Source organism: Melanerpes formicivorus, unplaced genomic scaffold, assembly GCF_026170545.1.
Source record: "Melanerpes formicivorus ecotype bairdi unplaced genomic scaffold, bMelFor1.0.p_v2 SCAF_29, whole genome shotgun sequence".
NCBI lineage: Eukaryota > Metazoa > Chordata > Aves > Piciformes > Picidae > Melanerpes > Melanerpes formicivorus.
The window spans coordinates 2,358,479-2,375,977 of NW_027142381.1; the positions used below are offsets into that span (position 1 = coordinate 2,358,479).

General features: G+C 46.3%; 1 protein-coding gene across 1 annotated transcript in view; it reads left to right on the forward strand.

The window, feature by feature from the left end:
• Positions 1–8,265: 8,265 nt before the first annotated feature.
• CASTOR2 (cytosolic arginine sensor for mTORC1 subunit 2) overlaps positions 8,266–17,499 on the forward strand; it is a 140,018-nt gene continuing 130,784 nt past the window's right edge. Inside the window, exon 1 of the mRNA XM_068154438.1 lies at positions 8,266–8,676. Coding sequence (XP_068010539.1) covers positions 8,564–8,676 — 113 coding nt within the window. The 5' untranslated portion in view covers positions 8,266–8,563. The remainder of the gene's footprint in view (positions 8,677–17,499) is intronic.

Genomic DNA, 17,499 nt, shown 5'->3' on the forward strand with positions numbered 1-17,499 from the left:
GAGCATCTCTGAGCCTACAAATATGGTGTATAAACCAAGCAGAAAGTATTCCCTGGCCACCATGGTGGAACACACAATCTGGATGGGAAAACATGTTTCTGGTTCCCTGTGGAGGTACCCTGTTGATAGATATGACATGCCGATGATTTTTGCACCTGCAAATTGGAGCCTGAAGCAATTGTACACAAGCCCAAGTGTTACAGCAGCAGGTCTTGTGCAGGCACATGTGTACATTTACTGACTGCAGTTATTTTTGTACCTCTTTAGTACATCCTTCATTTTGGTTTTTGTTCTGTCTCTGGTCTTAAACTCCAAAGAGTGCACGAGAGTAGTCGTGAATGCTGCTGTATCCTGTTTTCAAGGGAGAACAGTGGGTAAAAAATCTTACCCTGGTATGAGAGGCAAGAAATATTTGGTGGAATCAAAAGGTTGGAGATCCTGGAAGGAAGACCCCTTGTTAGAGGCTATGGGAATAACTGGGCTTTATCGTCTAAATCACTCCAGAAGGGCTCATTTGTATCAAAGTAATCATGTAGAAAAAGACTCTTCTGAAGAAGACAAACAGAAGGGAATGGATGCTGATAAGGAGATGGAGTAGAAGGAAATGGAGGGTGCTAGAGACCAGGCAGCTTCCCTGTTGGAGCTCCTGCCAAGAGACACTTGGACATGCTGGTTCAGGTCCTCTACCTCTTACAGACAAATGACCAACAGGCCCTGCTTTGTCTCAGCAAAGCTGCCTTGCCTAACTGGGACTCCTGCCAGTTTGCCTCGGCTTCTCTTAGAGGGCAAACATTAGACTGGATTTAAAATATTCACTGTTTCCTCCTCTGTGCTGAATTTCTGTCACAGGAGCTCCCTGTCAGTCTTGTAGCCAGACAAAAGCTTTGACTAGCACAGCAAATGTGTAGGAATTAGTGCCTTAGGGCAGGCTGCAACTTCTATAGCCAGCATCAACAGCAATGAATGCATTGCCACTGCCAAAACTCCCTAGTGGGGAAGGAGCATGGTGTTCACAGGTCCCTAAAGTGAAAAAAAAGAAAAGCCCCAGGACTCCAGCAGGGGCTATACCCACCACAAGGGGTCCTCAAGTGGAAGTGGCAAACCCCTGTGAGGCCAGCTTAGCTACACCGGTTGTAAAAGAAGCATAGCGTGCTCAGGAGGGTCCTGCCCTGCGTGTACATAAGGCTGCTCTGTGAATAGATGGGCATATACCACTGCCTCACCATTGGGATATGGGATGTAACTGATTGAGAGTGTGAGAGGCAACGTGCAAGGAATGTTTTCACTGTGGCATTTCATCCACAATTAAGCCTTCTGAGCACCTGAATTCTGTGGTCTGGCAGGACGTACAGGGTTTGGTGATGCACATTGGGCACCTTGCAGCGTGTAGGAAGCTCTCATGGGATATGTTAACAGCTTCTACATTGATGTGGTCTTCAGGAGTCCTCAGATTGCTGGGGAGTCCTCAGATGGCTGGGGAGTCCTACCCAATCTACCATGGGACTAGGTAGGATTGTGTGAGAGACATTATGTTCTTCATTTGGAGGTGCAGCAAAGGGCACTGATCTATGCTTTTCACTGATCTATGCTTTCCCACGAAATCTTGACCCTACCAGATGCCTTCTTGCAGAGAATGCACTGTCCACAGCCTTCTGCCCTGTCAGGAGCTGGCCTCTTTCATTGCACAAGGTTTCTATGGAGCAGTGACAGCCTTTGTTTGATTCAGTGCAAAACGGGGAGGTTAAGGGGAAACTGTAGATAAATTTTGCACATGTTTCTAATCCTTAATTTGCGGATCATTAACTTCCCCCTGCAACCCTTGGGAGACAAGGTCACCTGCCTCATGGGCTGGGGAGGTGCTTTTGCAAATAAGAGTGTTTGTTCAACAGTGCTGATCCCTGCTGATCCGTTATGAAAGCCACATTAGTTATTGTAGCCACACGTTATGTACAGTCATGTGATGCTTGAGGCCTGAAATACATTTAGCAAGCCAGAAGAGATAAGGCAGGCTACAATCTGGCTTTCTTCCCTTAGGTTTGCAGAATGTGTTTGCAGATGTGTTGATCTCTAGGAGGCTGGCGGGGGCAGGGGGGCCAAATAGGAGGTGGTGTTTTCTCCAGTCACCTGTTTCAGCATCAGAAGGTAATGAGATGATGAGGTCATCTTTAACACCTTCTACTAGCTGTGAAGACGGCCTCCCCACATCCTGAGCCAGGTTGTTTCTGCTCTGCATCAACAATGATGTTCAGTCTTTGTGAAGCAGCTCTACCTGGCTTTGTGGAGAGCTATTGGGCTCAGCTGGGTCTGTTTCAATGATGCTTATTGCAGCAGCCAGGTTTAAGTAGCTCCCCTGACCGGTGAACCAGGGTGATCAGCATCCTGGCTAGGAAACTTCCAGCTTCTAGCTCACATGCACTGCCTTCCCTCTTTTTGCTAACAGTTTTACCTGCTAGGCTTTTAATGTTTCCAGTAAAGTCATAGGTGAAACTTGTTAAGGCATTTAGGTGTAACTGAGAACGAGGGATTCAGAGGAGTGGCTGTAGCCATTGCATCTCCAAAGATGTGGATTTCTCAGTCATTAAGAGACAAGGAATTGGAGCAAAATCCCAAGACTGAATATTTGTGCTTGGCTTCTCACAGGCCCAAGCTGAGCAAATTTTGCTTGCCTTAGATGGGGACAATACTAGTGTGACACTCTGTGGGGTACTGAGCTTAGATGACTTCCTTGCAGTGGATTGGTACTGCAGTTGGTAGCTGCTGCACACAACAAGCGTAGCAGCAGTTTCACCTCTTCTATCCAGAGGCTACATAACAATGATTACAGGTGCCAAAGCTTCCTTTTCTTAGCCCAGTACTGGGACTCCCATTGTTTTCTGTTCTAGGACAGTAGCTGCTAGGTGTCACCAAAGCATGTAATATAGGTGGGAGAACGAAGATGTGAGGTTTTGTCCCTCCTGAACAGGGTATTTAGTTATACAGTCTCCATTTGCAAGCTGACTTGTGAATGCTTAATTGGAGCTCTTTGCTGCTAATCAGGTTAAGGGTAACATGGCCTTGCACATAGAGTGGGAGCTGCCTCTGCACATCCTTTTAGTGGCTTACCTCCCCAGTTCTTGTGCAGGACATCTGGACTGCTCCGAGGAGTTGATGCAACAGCAGAGTCTCACTGGCACCTCTGGTGCCCTGGGAGCACGAAACGTCTGACCTGCTCAGCCCACTTTGTACTTCAACAGTAAATTAAAGGTCTTCATTAGCTTGTTTGATAGTTGAATAAAATGCTTTGAAACACTGGCACATTAACTGCAATCAAGTTTTGAAAGGTCTCTGGTTGCTAGAAGGAAATTAGCCTGATAAATCGCTCTTTTCAATTAAACAAATGGGTAATTTTTCACAAGCAAGCCCAGCAGCTATCATTTGGGAAGCTGCCTTTCTTCTTCCTTTTTTTTTGTTTTTAGCTTTTAAAAAATTATTATTTAATATTTTACACATCATTATTCTTAAAGAACCTATTCTGTTTTTCAGAAGTGACTAATTGTCACTGGAGTGTAAGATGGCAGCTTGCAAACCCATCCCGTCTCGCTCTGCCTCAGACAACCCCACTGAGGTCTCCTGATCAAGCAGTGGCCTATGAGTTGTGCTTTCAAAATGATAACAACTAGTGGTGTGACCTTGGTTCACTGCCTGCCTTTCTGTGCCTTTGTTTACCTGTTTGTCTAAAGAAGCATTACCCTCCTTGGGTCAAAAAGGGCTGTTTAACTTAAGCGAGGAGCTCCAGGATAATTATAGTTACTTAGTAACTTTCCTCTCAGAGTAAACTGGTTAAGGCTGCTAGGAAATGCGATGTCTTCCCTTTTGGTCAAAACCAGGGACTGACCTGAAGATACCTCGGGTCTTTACAGCTTTAAACAGAGTCTGCATTCAAAAAGCACTCTCAGAGCTTGGAAGCTGGAACAGATTGCTGTGTCCTATGTGTAGTGAGGCTGAAAGGGACCCCAGAAAGGCACACTGACCCCAGGTTCACACCAGAGCTATGGGTGTGCTAAGAATTTCATATGCCCTATGTAGTGCAGGAAAGCAAATGCCAGTATAAACAACTGCAATGCTGGATTCATCTTGCCTTGGGCATATTTATCCAGGGTATTGCCATTACATCATTCCCATTAGGGCTTGTATTATCTCCTGGTTTATATCTTAGAAGCTGTTACAAGCTCTAGTCAGAGGTCAAGATGCTGTTGAACTTTCAGATGTTTCTGAAAGAATAGCATAATTCTGCCAACAGCAGAGCAATGTTAGGTTTGCAGCAGGGCAATGTTGCACAAACTGTGTGAGATAATTTAATCTAAATTATAGCTATATATATATTTTAAAATGAGGATTTTTATTGCCAAGAATGCAGATCTTAAATGCATCTTAAAATCCATATGTAAAAAGTTCCCATAGCTTCCATCTTCTGAGAACTAAATAGAGTAATCTGGGGCTTTTTTTTTTTTTTTTATGGTATCAGAAGAGAACCACAAATGATCTCAGAACTTCCTTCCACCATCTAAATAAAATAATGCTTAAATATCCTGCTGGAGTTTGGAACAACTGCATAAAACACGATGACTCACGTGATTAGACATTCTCCTTTATTTTTCCTCTGTGTACAGTGCTGATCCTCATGAACTGTTCATCACAGGGCGTAATTACAGTGTGTAATTACATTCCTTTCACCTAAACTGTTTCCATGTTGCTGGGTTTTTTCTTTAAACTTCTGTTTCCTGAAGCACTGCTCGGTGGCGAGTGTTTCAGTTTGGTTTGGAAGCCGTCTGCATGCAGAGACTTGGCTGCTGGGCTGCAGTGCGCTTGAGGAGAGACTTCACGTTCAGACAGAATTCAGGCTTGCAGGAGAATGGTGGTGACCTGTACCTGGCTGTCCCTTGGGTGCTGCTGAGATAAATGTTCAAGGTAAAAAAAAAAAACAACCCCAAAACTTCTGGAAGTGAGGTTTTTCCATACGACACAGCATTCCTTCTGAGGACCTCAATTCTAGGCAAACTGTGCCCCAGGGCAAATGGGAGCCGGCTCTCGCCTTGCTCACCAGTAAGAAGGTCCCTGTGATCATGACCAGAAGCTGAGATATCTGAAAACTGCCCCACAGTCCAAGTACAATCTGCATTCTTCTACTGCTGAACCCCCACCACCTCTAGCCTCAAGGCTTCAAAACCCACATTTTGCTTAGTGGGTGGCATCTGACCTCGAGCACTGAGAAATCTCATCTACTTATGATGGCTCATAAGTGCTCTGCTCTCCATCCAGGCAGGAGATGACTCATGGTCCTTAGTCCTCACACTGAGATTTGTTTTGCTGCTATCTCATCTTCTTGTTTTCTTGTCCCTTTTCCCCATTTCTTTGTTCTGTCTGCCCAGCATGCGCTGTGGTAACTGACACTGGAAGCTGTGTGGGCAGGGAATGGGTTTTGGCTTTAATAAAGAAGTGTGGTTACATCATCTTGCACAACAGGTCCCTTGCTCTGTGGCTGGGCCAAGTCAGTCCTTGGAGTTGCAAAAAAATATGGAAAACTTGGAATTGCAATAACCAAAAGATATTACAGTGTGTTACATATAATAACAACACATTCTAGGCTGCTCTCTGCGTGGAATCTCCCAGGTATACCTGGCAACAAGGGGGAGAGAGATCTGAATACTAATGACAGTTGGAGGATGGGGCACTTAATAGTGTTTTGGCTAATTGCCAGGTTGCCTGCTCTTGAAAAATTTGCCTGTGCTGAACTAGGCAATTTTCTTCCTTTCTTTCTTTCTTTCTTTCTATTTTTTTTCCCCCACAAAGTGTAGAAAATTAGGCTAGGTGTTAGTAGAGCTTTACGTTTTCCCAGTGCTTCCTACAGTCGACTATGTGAAGGTTCACATAGCCATGAGGCTTTGCGTTTCCAGCTCAGAGAAGCCTTCAGGCCTTCTTTGAAAGACTTGGAAAACCATAGCAGCTGAACAGACCCAGGCAAGAGATTGCAATTTTGGAGAGCACCAGATGTAAACTTGCAAAATGTAGAAGTATTTTTGTGTTTTGTGGGTTTGGGGGGATTTTTTAGCTTGTTTGCTTGATTCTTCTTGGTTGGTTTTTTTTCAGTAAAGCCAGATGACTAACTCACAGGGCCTCTTTTCTCCTTCCCTGCAGGCAGAACGCAGTCTCTGATGATTTGCTTGCTTCAAAAGGTCCCCACTGATTTTACCTTTGGGTCTGTTCTACCATCTCTCATTGTTTCGTGTAAGCATTTTCTGTGGTAATTAGAGTGGTAATAGCATAATCCCTGGTGGCCTTCCTGGAGTGTCTGGCCTCTCTGGGTTGAGAAAGCTCTGCTTGGGGCAGCATAGTTTTCCTCTATGTGGGAAGGGGGCAAGCTGATGCTGTGAACATTGCCCTGATTATGCTGGGAAAATCTTGTGAAGGAGGAAAGTTTTGCAGTGTTTCCCAGAAGTGATTCAGGCTGCATTTGTCTGATTTCCTCTGGAAGCTCACAGCAACCTTGGCGGTGCATGTTTTGTCCCCGGCTGCTTCCTTCTGGACTCTGTGGTCTGCATTGTCCCAGAGGAACACAGATATCTCTGTGATTTGTAGATGCAGGTGCAGGCACATCGTGTTGCTGGGCACAGATATGTTCAGGGCTTTGAAGACCAAGACCTTGAACTGGCAGTGGAGGCAGATTAAAAATCCTCTTCAGCTTCCTCAAATGCAACGCCTGTAGTCATCTGAATTTGTGTGAGGCAATGAAGGAAAACAGCTCCTCAGTTTTTAAAGGCTTATCAAGTCTCTACTGAATTTAGTAAATTTTCATTGTCACCTTTCCTCTGAGTGATTTTTTTAATAACCACTGATATGAATCCTTCTAACTTCAAATATTTCCTTTTAGGATATAACAAAATTGAGACAGCCTTTCAGGAGTGTGGCCATGGGACAGGGGAAGAACAGCCATGTCCAGGGGAGAAATACAGCCATCCACTGGGAACTAAAAGAGCAGATAGGGCTTGAAAACCTAGTTTTAGAAGATTGCCTCCAGAGCTGGATTCAAGCAATTTCTGCTGCAAGAAGACAGGCCTGAAAAGCTTAATTTACAGCTGCATGAAGCTTTGCCTTCTGTATATACGGAACAGGAGTGGCCTGGAGCAGGCCTTGGCTAACTGAGCTCTGATCTTCTGCCCTTGGGCACATCCTGTGCCTCAGTTTCCCCATGGTTACAACAGGAGAGTTGTAATCGGTGGTCTTTACAAAGCCTCTTTGAGATCTAATGAAAAGTGCTGTGGTGGTCTAGGTAGCATTGCTGTCATGTTCGTGGCAGAATCAGTGTGACCTGAAGTCAGCAGGAACCATGCACTGAAGCTAAAACTGAGTTTATGACCCAAGTCCTGTGTCAAGAATTCCCCAAGCCTGAGTTTAATCCCTGGTTCAGCTTGCACAGTGTCAGCAGGGCTCAGTGCAGAGGAGTCAGTGCTCACGAACAGCCTGGTTTAGGGTCAGCATCCTGATGCCAGCCCCGTGGCACTCCCAGTGGCAGAGCAGATTCCATTTCTTGGGTGCTGGTTTGAAGGTCTGTGCATTCCTACCTCCTTGTTGAGGAGCAGAATGCAGACTGGGACCAAGAGGCCGTTCACCCTTCCAACACTAGCAGCTGTCATACACACAAGGCTGGTTTTGTGTTATTGACAACTGTGGGGTTTACCTCTGTGTTACTTTCACGCAAAGTCGGCTTTTTCCCACTTTATTTTTGCTGCACAGGGAGATGGATGAAGACTCCCCATCTGCCACGCAAAAGGATAAACAGGGTAAGATCAGTGTGTTTCCCTACCGTTCATAAACTTCTGAAATTCTCCTTTCTGCTGGCTGTTGGCCTGTATAAGGTTTTCCCGACGCCCAGTGCGCCTCCCCTGCCCGAGTCCGACGAGATGCAACAGAAATTAACCTGACCGGGCGCTTACAAACCTTGCTAATCAATGTGTTTACTTTCTAGTTATCTGGCCGGCCCACATCGCCCCTGAAGGCAGAAGCGGTGCGGTGCGATACGATGTGATGCGATGCGATGCGGGGGGGAGCGCTCCTCGGGCCCCCTTCCCAGGGCAGGGCAGGCGATAGGGCAGGGCGCAGCAGCAGCAGCCGGTGCCGATGCCGGCGGCGGAGCCGTCCCGCGCTGGCGGCGGGCGGACTGCAAGGCCCGGCATGCGGCGGGGCGCTGCGCAGGCGCGCTGGGCCGCGCTTGAGTGGCAAGTTGTTTGTTCCAGCGAGCACCAGCTGCTCGGCACTCCGGGCTCCGCTGCCTCCCTGCCCGGCTCCGCTCCGCGCCCCGCCGGCCTCCCCCGCCGGTCCAACTTTTGCACCCCCTGCTCCCTCATCCCACCCCCCCTCCCCACCCCCGGAGCCGGGAAGGGAGAGAAGGAGCCAGAGGAGGGGGGGAGAAAAAAATAATAATAATAAAAAAAAGGCACCGACAATAACAGCCCCCCTCCCCCTCCCCATTCAAAAACACAAAATAAACCCCAGGGATAGATGAACTACAAATGAGAAAGAGGAAAAGATGGAACTGCACATCCTAGAGCACAGGCTCAGAGTGGCCAGCATAGCCAAGGAGAGCATCCAGTTGTTTACCTATGGATTAATCAAACTTGCTTTCCTGTCCTCCAAGACGAGGTAGGTGCTGGGGATGGGGCAGCGCGGGGGCTGGGGTGCTTTCGCTCCCAGGGGGGTGGGTGTTGGGGGGTTGGAGGGGTGTCTCCTTCAGAGGAGCAAGGTGTTGGGGGTGGGGGGGGTTCCCATCTTGCGAGGAGGCAGGGTGCCGGGTGGTGGTGGGGGGTGTTTCCCACCTTGCGAGGAGGCATGGTGCTGGAGGGGGGGAAGGAGGGTCCCACCTTCCGAGGGTCAGGGTGCTGGGTTTGGGACACACTCCTTGCGAGGGGGCAGGGTGTTTAGGAGGGGTAACCTCCCTGCCAGGGGGCAGGGTGCCGGGGGGATACCCTCTGCGGAGGGGCTGGAGTGGGTGGGGTACCTTCACTGCAAGGGGGCAAGGCAGTCTCCTTTTTGTAAGGGGGTGGGTCGATGGGGAGCCCTGCTGGGAAAAAAAGCACGTCCTGGGATGGAGAACATTCCTTGCAAGGGGACAGAGTCCTGGGGTGAGGGGCACCCTTGCAAGGGGGCAGGGTGTTGGGATGGAGGGCAGTCTCCTTGCAAGGCGGTAGAGTACCCTCCTTCCTGCAGAGGGGCAGAGTGTTTGAGTTCGGGGAACACCCTCCTTGTAAATCGGCAGGGTGCTGGGGTGGATGAGGAGACCCCTCCTAGCAAGAAGCTAGGGTGCCGGAATGAGTGGGGACATCCACCTCCTTAGAGGACAGGGTTATGGGGGGGGTGGGGGATGAGCGGGGACATCTCCCCATCCCAAGTGTGAGAGTTGATGATGGGTTTGAGCGCTGGAGTTTGGGGTCCCCCCGGTGACGCCGGAGGACAGCCCCCGGTGCGGCTTCCGCTGCCCTTCCCGGGCCGCTGCGCTCGGCCGCGAGTGGCTGAATGAAAACAGGTGGGGGCCGGGGGCCGGCCGGGGCAGGCGGCGGGCTCGGGGCGACCGCCGGACAACAAAGGCAACAGCAGCAACCAGAGGAGGAGGAGGAGTGGTGGTGGATTTTTTTTTTTTTCCTCCTTCTCTCTCGCCTCTTTTTTTTTTTTCCCCCCTTCCCTGGTTGTTGTTCCTTGCAGCACTCCCTGAGAGCGAGTCTTCCACAAGCTTGTTTGTTCCAAAAGGTGTTTTTTTCTCAGTGCTGCCAAACTGGGAAGAGGACAGGGGGGCAATGCATGCCTTGCACTTGGTTTTCTTTAAAAATCGTGGTATTGAGTGATATGGATTGTGATAGCTTTCAGGAGAGGAGACAAAAAAAGAGGAGGGGGAAAAAAAAAGACCAGGAAAACTGAAGTGGAAGGCACTGTGAGAATTTTATTCTCTTTTAAGGGGTGGAAAAAAAAATTATTCAGGCTGATTTATTGAGTGTATGAAGCTGCCTAGGCCTTTCACAGCAAAACAACTTGAACTGCAATTGCATATTCTTGTGCCTTCACTTAGCTTGTTGACTTTGTTGCTCTGTTCAGAAAGAGGAATAGGAATGTAAATAGCACAGCTCAAACTCTACTTGTTTTTCCAGCCTGATAATTAGTATTTCAGTTTCTGCCCAGATTCATCTCGAATAGCATTCTTGTCTGAAGGTGGGAAATTTTCCTTGGCAGTCGGGAAATAATAAATAGATAATAAATTTGCTTTTTATTTCTTAAATTGTTTTCTTCCAAGGCTGTAATTCAATCCTCTCCCTGCGATAATGCTTACGGATGAATGGACCTATTTGTGGTGTAATTTGATTACCCTCCCTTATCTTACAGTTAAACTCCATGCATTGAAATTTCACTCTGATTTGGGGCTCGTCCCATTTGGCTCACCACTAAGGTTGTTTGCAGTGTAAGGTATATCAGCACCTTGTTTACTGCTGTCCCTGAATACTTAACTGGGCATTAAAGGCTCTTCAGTCTTCCATTTCTATTTTTAATGTGTTGTTTCATTATAACTGAAAGCTGTTGCTGATTTATTTTTTTTGGGGGGAGGGGTTGTTGCCCCCCCCCCCTTCCATGCCTAAAATGTCACTGTAAACATCAACAGGGAGCTCTTTTAATCTGCCACCCCTAATGCATAGTCTGGGGTTTGGTGAGGGCTTCCTTTCAAGTTCACAGACGGTCCTGTTGTGGTTTTGTTTCACACTACGTTTCAAATCTTCAGCGTTAGAGAGCCATGAGAGAGTTAGGACAGTAAGATAAGCCCTTTGGGTTACATATCTGATACCTTGTCCTGCACTTGGGTGCAGCACTTGATATTTGGGTATTGCCTCTGGTTTATGGGGTGTCTGGCCCTCTCCACATACAGTGAGTATCAAAAATCTTCCCCTGCTTTCAGGGGTTCTCACTGGTCAGGAACAAAACACTGCTTGTGAAAAGGTTTGTTGGCACAGGAAACTTCTGTTTGTTTCCCTTTTGTTTGTTTTGTTGGTTTTGCAGACGGTAGAGATGCAGGGGAGAGAGGGGGAAGCTTGTTTGTCATTCATAAGACAACTGACGATACTGAAACATTGCTTTCTCCCCTGTGCTTTTCACGGTGCTTTCTCCTGAAGCAACCAAGGTCCCTGCCCCAGAGCCTTTCTGCTCTGATGATCACTGTGTGTGTGTATGAGGAAGGTGAGGGTCTCAGAGATGTAACTCCAGAAATTTATGATCCCCCTGTCTTTTTTTTTTCTCCCCCTTTCAGCAGTGGATGTGCCCAGGAGACAATAAGTTTTTATATGGGTGCAAGAGAAATCTTCTTTCCCAACTACCCCATCTGAAAAGGACCACTTGGGGGATGAAAGGGGAAGGTGGTCCTAATCTGCTCTGATGAGATATCAAAGGTGCCATTACTTATACCACCTACATTTTCCCCAGTGAGACCTTGAACAGAGTTTTCCACCTGTGCTGCAAAGCTGCCAGTAAGAAATAATGATTTGTGAGACAGATGTGATCCAGAGAGGAGGTGATGACATCATCATCGCTATCCTCCTGTCAGCCATGTAAGAATCTACTATTTTTACATAGGCTCTTCTGAGAAGTGACCTGGAGGGAGTCTTGGAGTCTCCTTCATGTTCTCGTACACCAGGGAAAAGGGCTGGAACCTTTTTTACATCTTGTACATTTTTCTTAATCCTATTGGGAAGGAAAAGTAACAAATCTCCCTCTCTTTATTTGGCCTTTTGCCACTTTCAGTGTGCCCTTGTTCATGGCATGAGGTTTTTAATTTAGCTTCTGTTACAATAGCAGTCTTTTTTTGAACAAAGAACAGCAATTTTGGAACTATTCCGATGGCCAGAAGCAAGAAAGCAGTTAAGGAGGTGAAGAGGTGAGAGCAGCAGTGAATAAAACAGTGGGCTGAGCTGAGCCAAAAGAAAAACACTATTAATCATAACTTTGAGTTAGGCATGAGGTGCTTTATGCAAAGTTGCATTAAGGCAGGTAGTCCAGAAATAAATAACAGAACTCTGAGGCAGTTACACTGAGCTGTGTGTTCTTAATGCTCTGCCTCTGTAAGCCAGTGCAGAGTGAGCTCAGTGAGCTGAGCTCTGCCAGGCACCCTAGTGGAGGATCACATCCCTGGAATTTCTAGTTGCTTGCTGATCTTTTTGCTATTGCTGTCATCATCACCCGAGTGTTTTGCTGATTGTATCGTGGCCGTGTTGTGCTAGAGAGTTCTGTGGAGCCAGGGATCTTCACTTATTCAGAAGCGTGGGCTGCATCTTTCTGGGTGTAAATACAACTCCTCTGGCTGGTGTTAACATTGTGCCCTTTTTCTTTTGTGTGCGTGCTCTGTAAATGTTAGTTCTCTCAGGCAGAGGACTCTGCTCATCTGTAAACTCCTGCCTTCAGCTTCCTGTGTGCTGCAAAATGAACAGCTCCCCTCTTACCAAACTGAAGTCTCTGTGCTTCCTTGGTCAGAGTTAAACCATCTCATGCTGTTGGGTGATGTGCCACGAGTCACTTGCTTGAGGACCTCAGAGATGTAGTAATGTGCTGCTACACTTTCTTCTGGGTTTTTTTTTCCATTTCCTAATTGCAAAATATTTTTAACTGCATCTCCTTTCACTGCATATGAATTAAGTCTGAAGGGAGGGGAAGGAAGGACAGTCTTGGATAATGCTTGCACTGAGCCACCAGTGCATGCAGTAGGGAGAAGGAAGGTGAACCCGACCTTGTCTCTTCAAGGTATATAGAAATATATGGAGACTTCAAGTTCTGGAGAATAAAGTGGGGTCAGGGTTCTCCCAAGCACTGCATCTGTATCATGTAATTGGCCTGATTTCTGGATAATGCTTTGGTAGACCTTTGAACGTCTGGAGTCAATGAGGTCACAAGTAGCCTTTCCTCTCTCTTCCATTGCCTGATACAGAGATTTGGTGGTAAACTGTTGAAGTAGTTGAGGGAGAAAGGTATTATTTAAATTGTAATGCTGTTAACTTATAACAAGGCTGAAGCTGAGTGGTCAGTTTATGCCCAGGGCTGTGTGGTTAGAGTAATGGTAGAATCAGAGAATTGTTAGGGCTGGAAGGGACTTCAAGGATCATCTAGTTCGAACCCCCCTGCTGTGGGCAGCCACATGTCACACTAGAGGTCAGGTAGCATCACAAACATTGGAATCTCCAACTGGGAGTTTCCAACTACTGTATAGTTTGGGCTTGTCATTATTTCTGCATGCTGAAGAATGAGACCCCGGTCACAGAAACATTTAAGGCAGCCAAAAGCTTCTGTAAGCCTGGTTTCCTTGCCACAATGCTCAGGTCTTCTTCTAGAGGTGCAGTTTGTGTGTATTGGGGGCTGTGCGAGCAAGATGCTTCCCAGAGAAGCAGGGTAGGGTGGAAGAGCCAGGCTGGGCTCTACCTTGTGTTCAGTGCTGCAGCCTCCTGAAGGCAGGAGGTTATTCTTAGAGTGGAGAGGTGCTTCAAACTATTCATTCTAATAAAAATGTCACAAGAAGTGAACACTGATAAAGTGTACAGAATAGCCTGGAGTTTCTTTGGTCCTTGAACAAACAATGGAACTGGGTTTGTTATCTTGACGTTCGTGGTGGCATTTTTTTGGCCATCTATCTGTTTTGCTTAGTAATAATTGACACCTCCACTTACAACCAGGGTGTTGTTGCTAATGAGACATTCGAAGTGTTTCTCCTTTCCTGATTGCTTGTTTACCGTCTGGGTCTCCTGAAATTTGAGATACTGTAATAAAAGGTCTGTTTGGGGTTTCAGAGCATAAGAGGACAAACAAGTGCTTAAAATGTATCCATGTATCACTGGAGGGCATTCAAGAGCTCAGTAGTCTGTTTCCTTTGGTAGGAGCTCAGACAAACAAATGTTGTTTATGCCCTTATATGAGATCCCGAACGGTCTGCAACACTGGGTGGTCATCTGGCAAAGGCAGCTTACTCTTGTGGTTAAAACCTTTCTTTCTTCCCTTTTTTCCTTTTCTCTAGTCACTATTATTTTTTACCCTTGGCTTCTGCCATCCTGTGTGTCCTAGGAAGAGCACTGAATAAAGATTTTTGCAAGTGGTAGGAAAGTGTTTACTCATCCAACCCAGGTTGCTCCTGTTTTCTGTTGGTGTGGCAAAGACTCTCCCAAGTGTCATCTTTTCTTTTTTCTTCCTGGAGGTATATGTGATATTTGAGGCTTGGGGACTTCTTTTTCAGTCTGACTTGGTGACCATCTGTTAGAGAAGCACTGAGCACTGATGTCCAGACACGGCAGGAGGCTGGAGTGGTGGGAAGCCTCATGGCTAAAGCCGCCTGCCTTGGAACGCTTTGCCTTCTGGTTTGCATCACCACGTTGTGTGTACGGTGCTGAACTTGCTGGTGGATATTCAGGATGAGTGAGTGAGAAGCAGCAAAGGAGAGAGAGTGGAAGTTTGGGTTACTGAAAGACACAAACTCTTCAGTTGTGAGTGTCATCAATTTGTGTTCAAGGCCGCTGAATGTTTTAGCTGCTGCCAGACTGTGAGAACCTTCTGCAGTGTTTTAATACATTAAACCTTGGAAAGAGCAGATTTCCTTCCTGATGGTCTCTTATTGTTTACCTACAAATGTTATTATTTCCCTTTCTTTTCTGCTTCTGGTACATGGGCTGACCAGTAGGGCACTGCCTTATTTTATATCTGTCTTTGCCTGGCAGTCCTGTCATGCAGTCCTCAACCTACCATGTGGTCCCATCAGGCTAAGGCTGATGCCAAGTCAGAAGCTGACAGGAGCGCTTGGAAACTAAATGAGATTCAAAAGGAGGAACAGAAGTACCAGATCAAACCTGCAGTGTAGTGCTGGGGAGCACTGTGTGTTGGAGAAAGGTTGATTGAAATACTGGCCGTTTTAACAGGGCTGTTCTTCTTTTAAAGTTGGGTTTTTTTTCAGTTTGTTTTATTCCTCCTGTCTGAACTTGAACGTTTGCCTTTGTAAATAAATAAATACCTGGCTGTAGTTTGTAGTGGGCTGGTTGGTTTGCCTTATTTCCTGTCTTAAACTGCTTCCATCCGTTGACTAAACTGCTGCATGGATGTAAAGCAGCATCTGGGGATAAGGTACATCATCAGTGGTGCATGGGAAACAACAGCGGTGCCCGGGGGTTTTGAGCTGAGAAACTGGAAAAAAAGGAGGAAAATATTTATCTTTTGCCATGTAGCTCATCAAAGATCCCTTCAGCTCAATAGTTGTTTATTACTTTCAGATGAAAGTCGGCATTTAAACAAAAAAATGCGGGGTTTAATGGTTCCTGGCTGACCCCTCCTGCAGGCTGGATGCTCTTTGCTTCGGCAGCAGGGCAAAATGTGTTGTCGCAGGTCTGTTAACGAGAATTATCACTGTTGTGCGTTCCTCATCAAGAAGTAACAGCTGAGTTGTTCATTAACACAATAGTTTGAATCCACAGGCTACTCCTTCCACTTAGTTGCAACTTAAATTAGCCTCCATTTGATGGCTTGGAACTATTTGACAATGCCTTGTTTGTGCCCCATAAATATGTAAATCCTTCCACTCAATTCTCCTCTCCCTTTTTTTAATCTGTTGAGCACACTACCTCACTTATCTAATACACAATTCCTTAATCGTCCTGCGTGTTTCAGTGTTTTAATATATTTGGGCAAGGGCTACAATTTTATTTGGTGGTGTTTTTTTTTTCCTCCAGAGGAAACAGCGCAGATTTGTTCTTTTGTTTACTGCCAATTCCAGAGTAAACTCCAGCTCTGGTCTGCTGAGAGCTGAAGGCTGGTAAAGGAAGAATTATACAACAGGAATGTGAGGAAATAACTCCATTCATTGCAGTTCAGAATCAACAGAGCAAAGTCTGTAAGTTGCAGTGAGGATTTCAAAGTAGAAAGATTCCTCCTCCTCCTCCCCACCCCCGAGCTCAGCTCGGGTTTGTGTAGCTAACTATAAGAATTTCTGTTAAGGGAGAAGACAACAGACAAAAATGTTTTATCCTGGCACAAAAGTAAAGATTGATTAAGCCTGGTTTGTGAGTACACACTCCCTTGTTAGTTTCAGATGTACTCCACAGAGCTTTGCTGTGCTGACCGTGGAAACAGAACCTGATCTTCTTTTTTGTGGGCTGATGTATAATTAACACTCTGTACTGCTTGATAAAGTTTTATATTCACATCCAAAGAAAAGCAGTGAGTGCCTAAACTTCCTCACCAGCCAGAACAGGCTTCCTTGCTATGGTCTGTAAAATGTGCTTTACTAGAGATTAAAGTGAAAAGCCTACTGCTGAACTGCAACCTGCTTTAGCTGAGGTATCAGAGTTGCACTTTAGCACAGAGGAAAGAGAAGTGGTGAGTTTGTGTGGTGGCAGCAAACCATTTGTTAGTCTTTTGGGCACTTCTGAGGTTTGCTTTTGTGAGGATGTTTCAGTAGGCAAAGTGAAGGTTGTTTTTTTTCCACACCTTTGTGGTACAGTTGAGTTTCTTCAATATGATGGAAGAGATATTTTGAATAGAGATATTTTGATTTTTGAATAGAGATATTTTGAATAGGACTAGGGGGAATGGAATGAAGCTGGAGGTGGGGAGATTCAGACTGGATGTGAGGAGGAGGTTCTTCACCATGAGAGTGGTGAGACCCTGGAATGGGTTGTCCAGGGAGGTGGTCAAGGCCCCGTCCCTGGGGGTGTTTAAGACCAGGCTGGATGAGGCTCTGGCCAGGCTGATCTAGTGTGGGGTGTCCCTGCCCATGGCAGGGGGGTTGGAACTAGCTGATCCTTGTGGTCCCTTCCAACCCTGAATGAAACTATGAATAGTGCTACTTATTGGCCAGTAACTGTAGGGAGATGTTGGCTGTTATTGATGGTAGGCTGTCCTCGAGCCAAAATGCTTCCAATACAAATTGTTTATCAAGTAGGAACCAAACCCTCTAAGTGAGTGTGGATCTGTTTGATCAAGAGATAACTGTAAAGGCAAAGTTCATTTTCTCTGCCTCCAGAGTTTTCCTGTCTGTGTTACAGAGGATAGTAGAGATGTCATAAGGTGTTGCAAGCTACAGCACTCAGTCAATTGCAACCTTTAAGTTTTATGTAAAGTATTCAGATAGGTGAATTAAAAATTATAGTGGGGGAATGTCTAAAGCTGGGAGGGGAAAAGTTTCAAGTATTGACCTGGCTGGAGCAGTAATAGGTAGGTGTGCCTCTCCCTGTCCTGTTCTATTCAGGCTTTTCAGAAATGTCAGAGCGCCTGGGTGATGACATGCACTGGCTTTAGTGATACCTGAATATTTATCCTGGTTCTGTGGTTAACAGATCAGTCTTCAACCCTTTATTATGCCACGCATGTATCCTGTTTTACAGGGCGAGTTGGTTGAAGCTGACAAGTCGGGAGACCTTGATTGAAGTGCCCCTTGTTAATCTTGTTTAACATTTGTAGCTTTTATTTCTC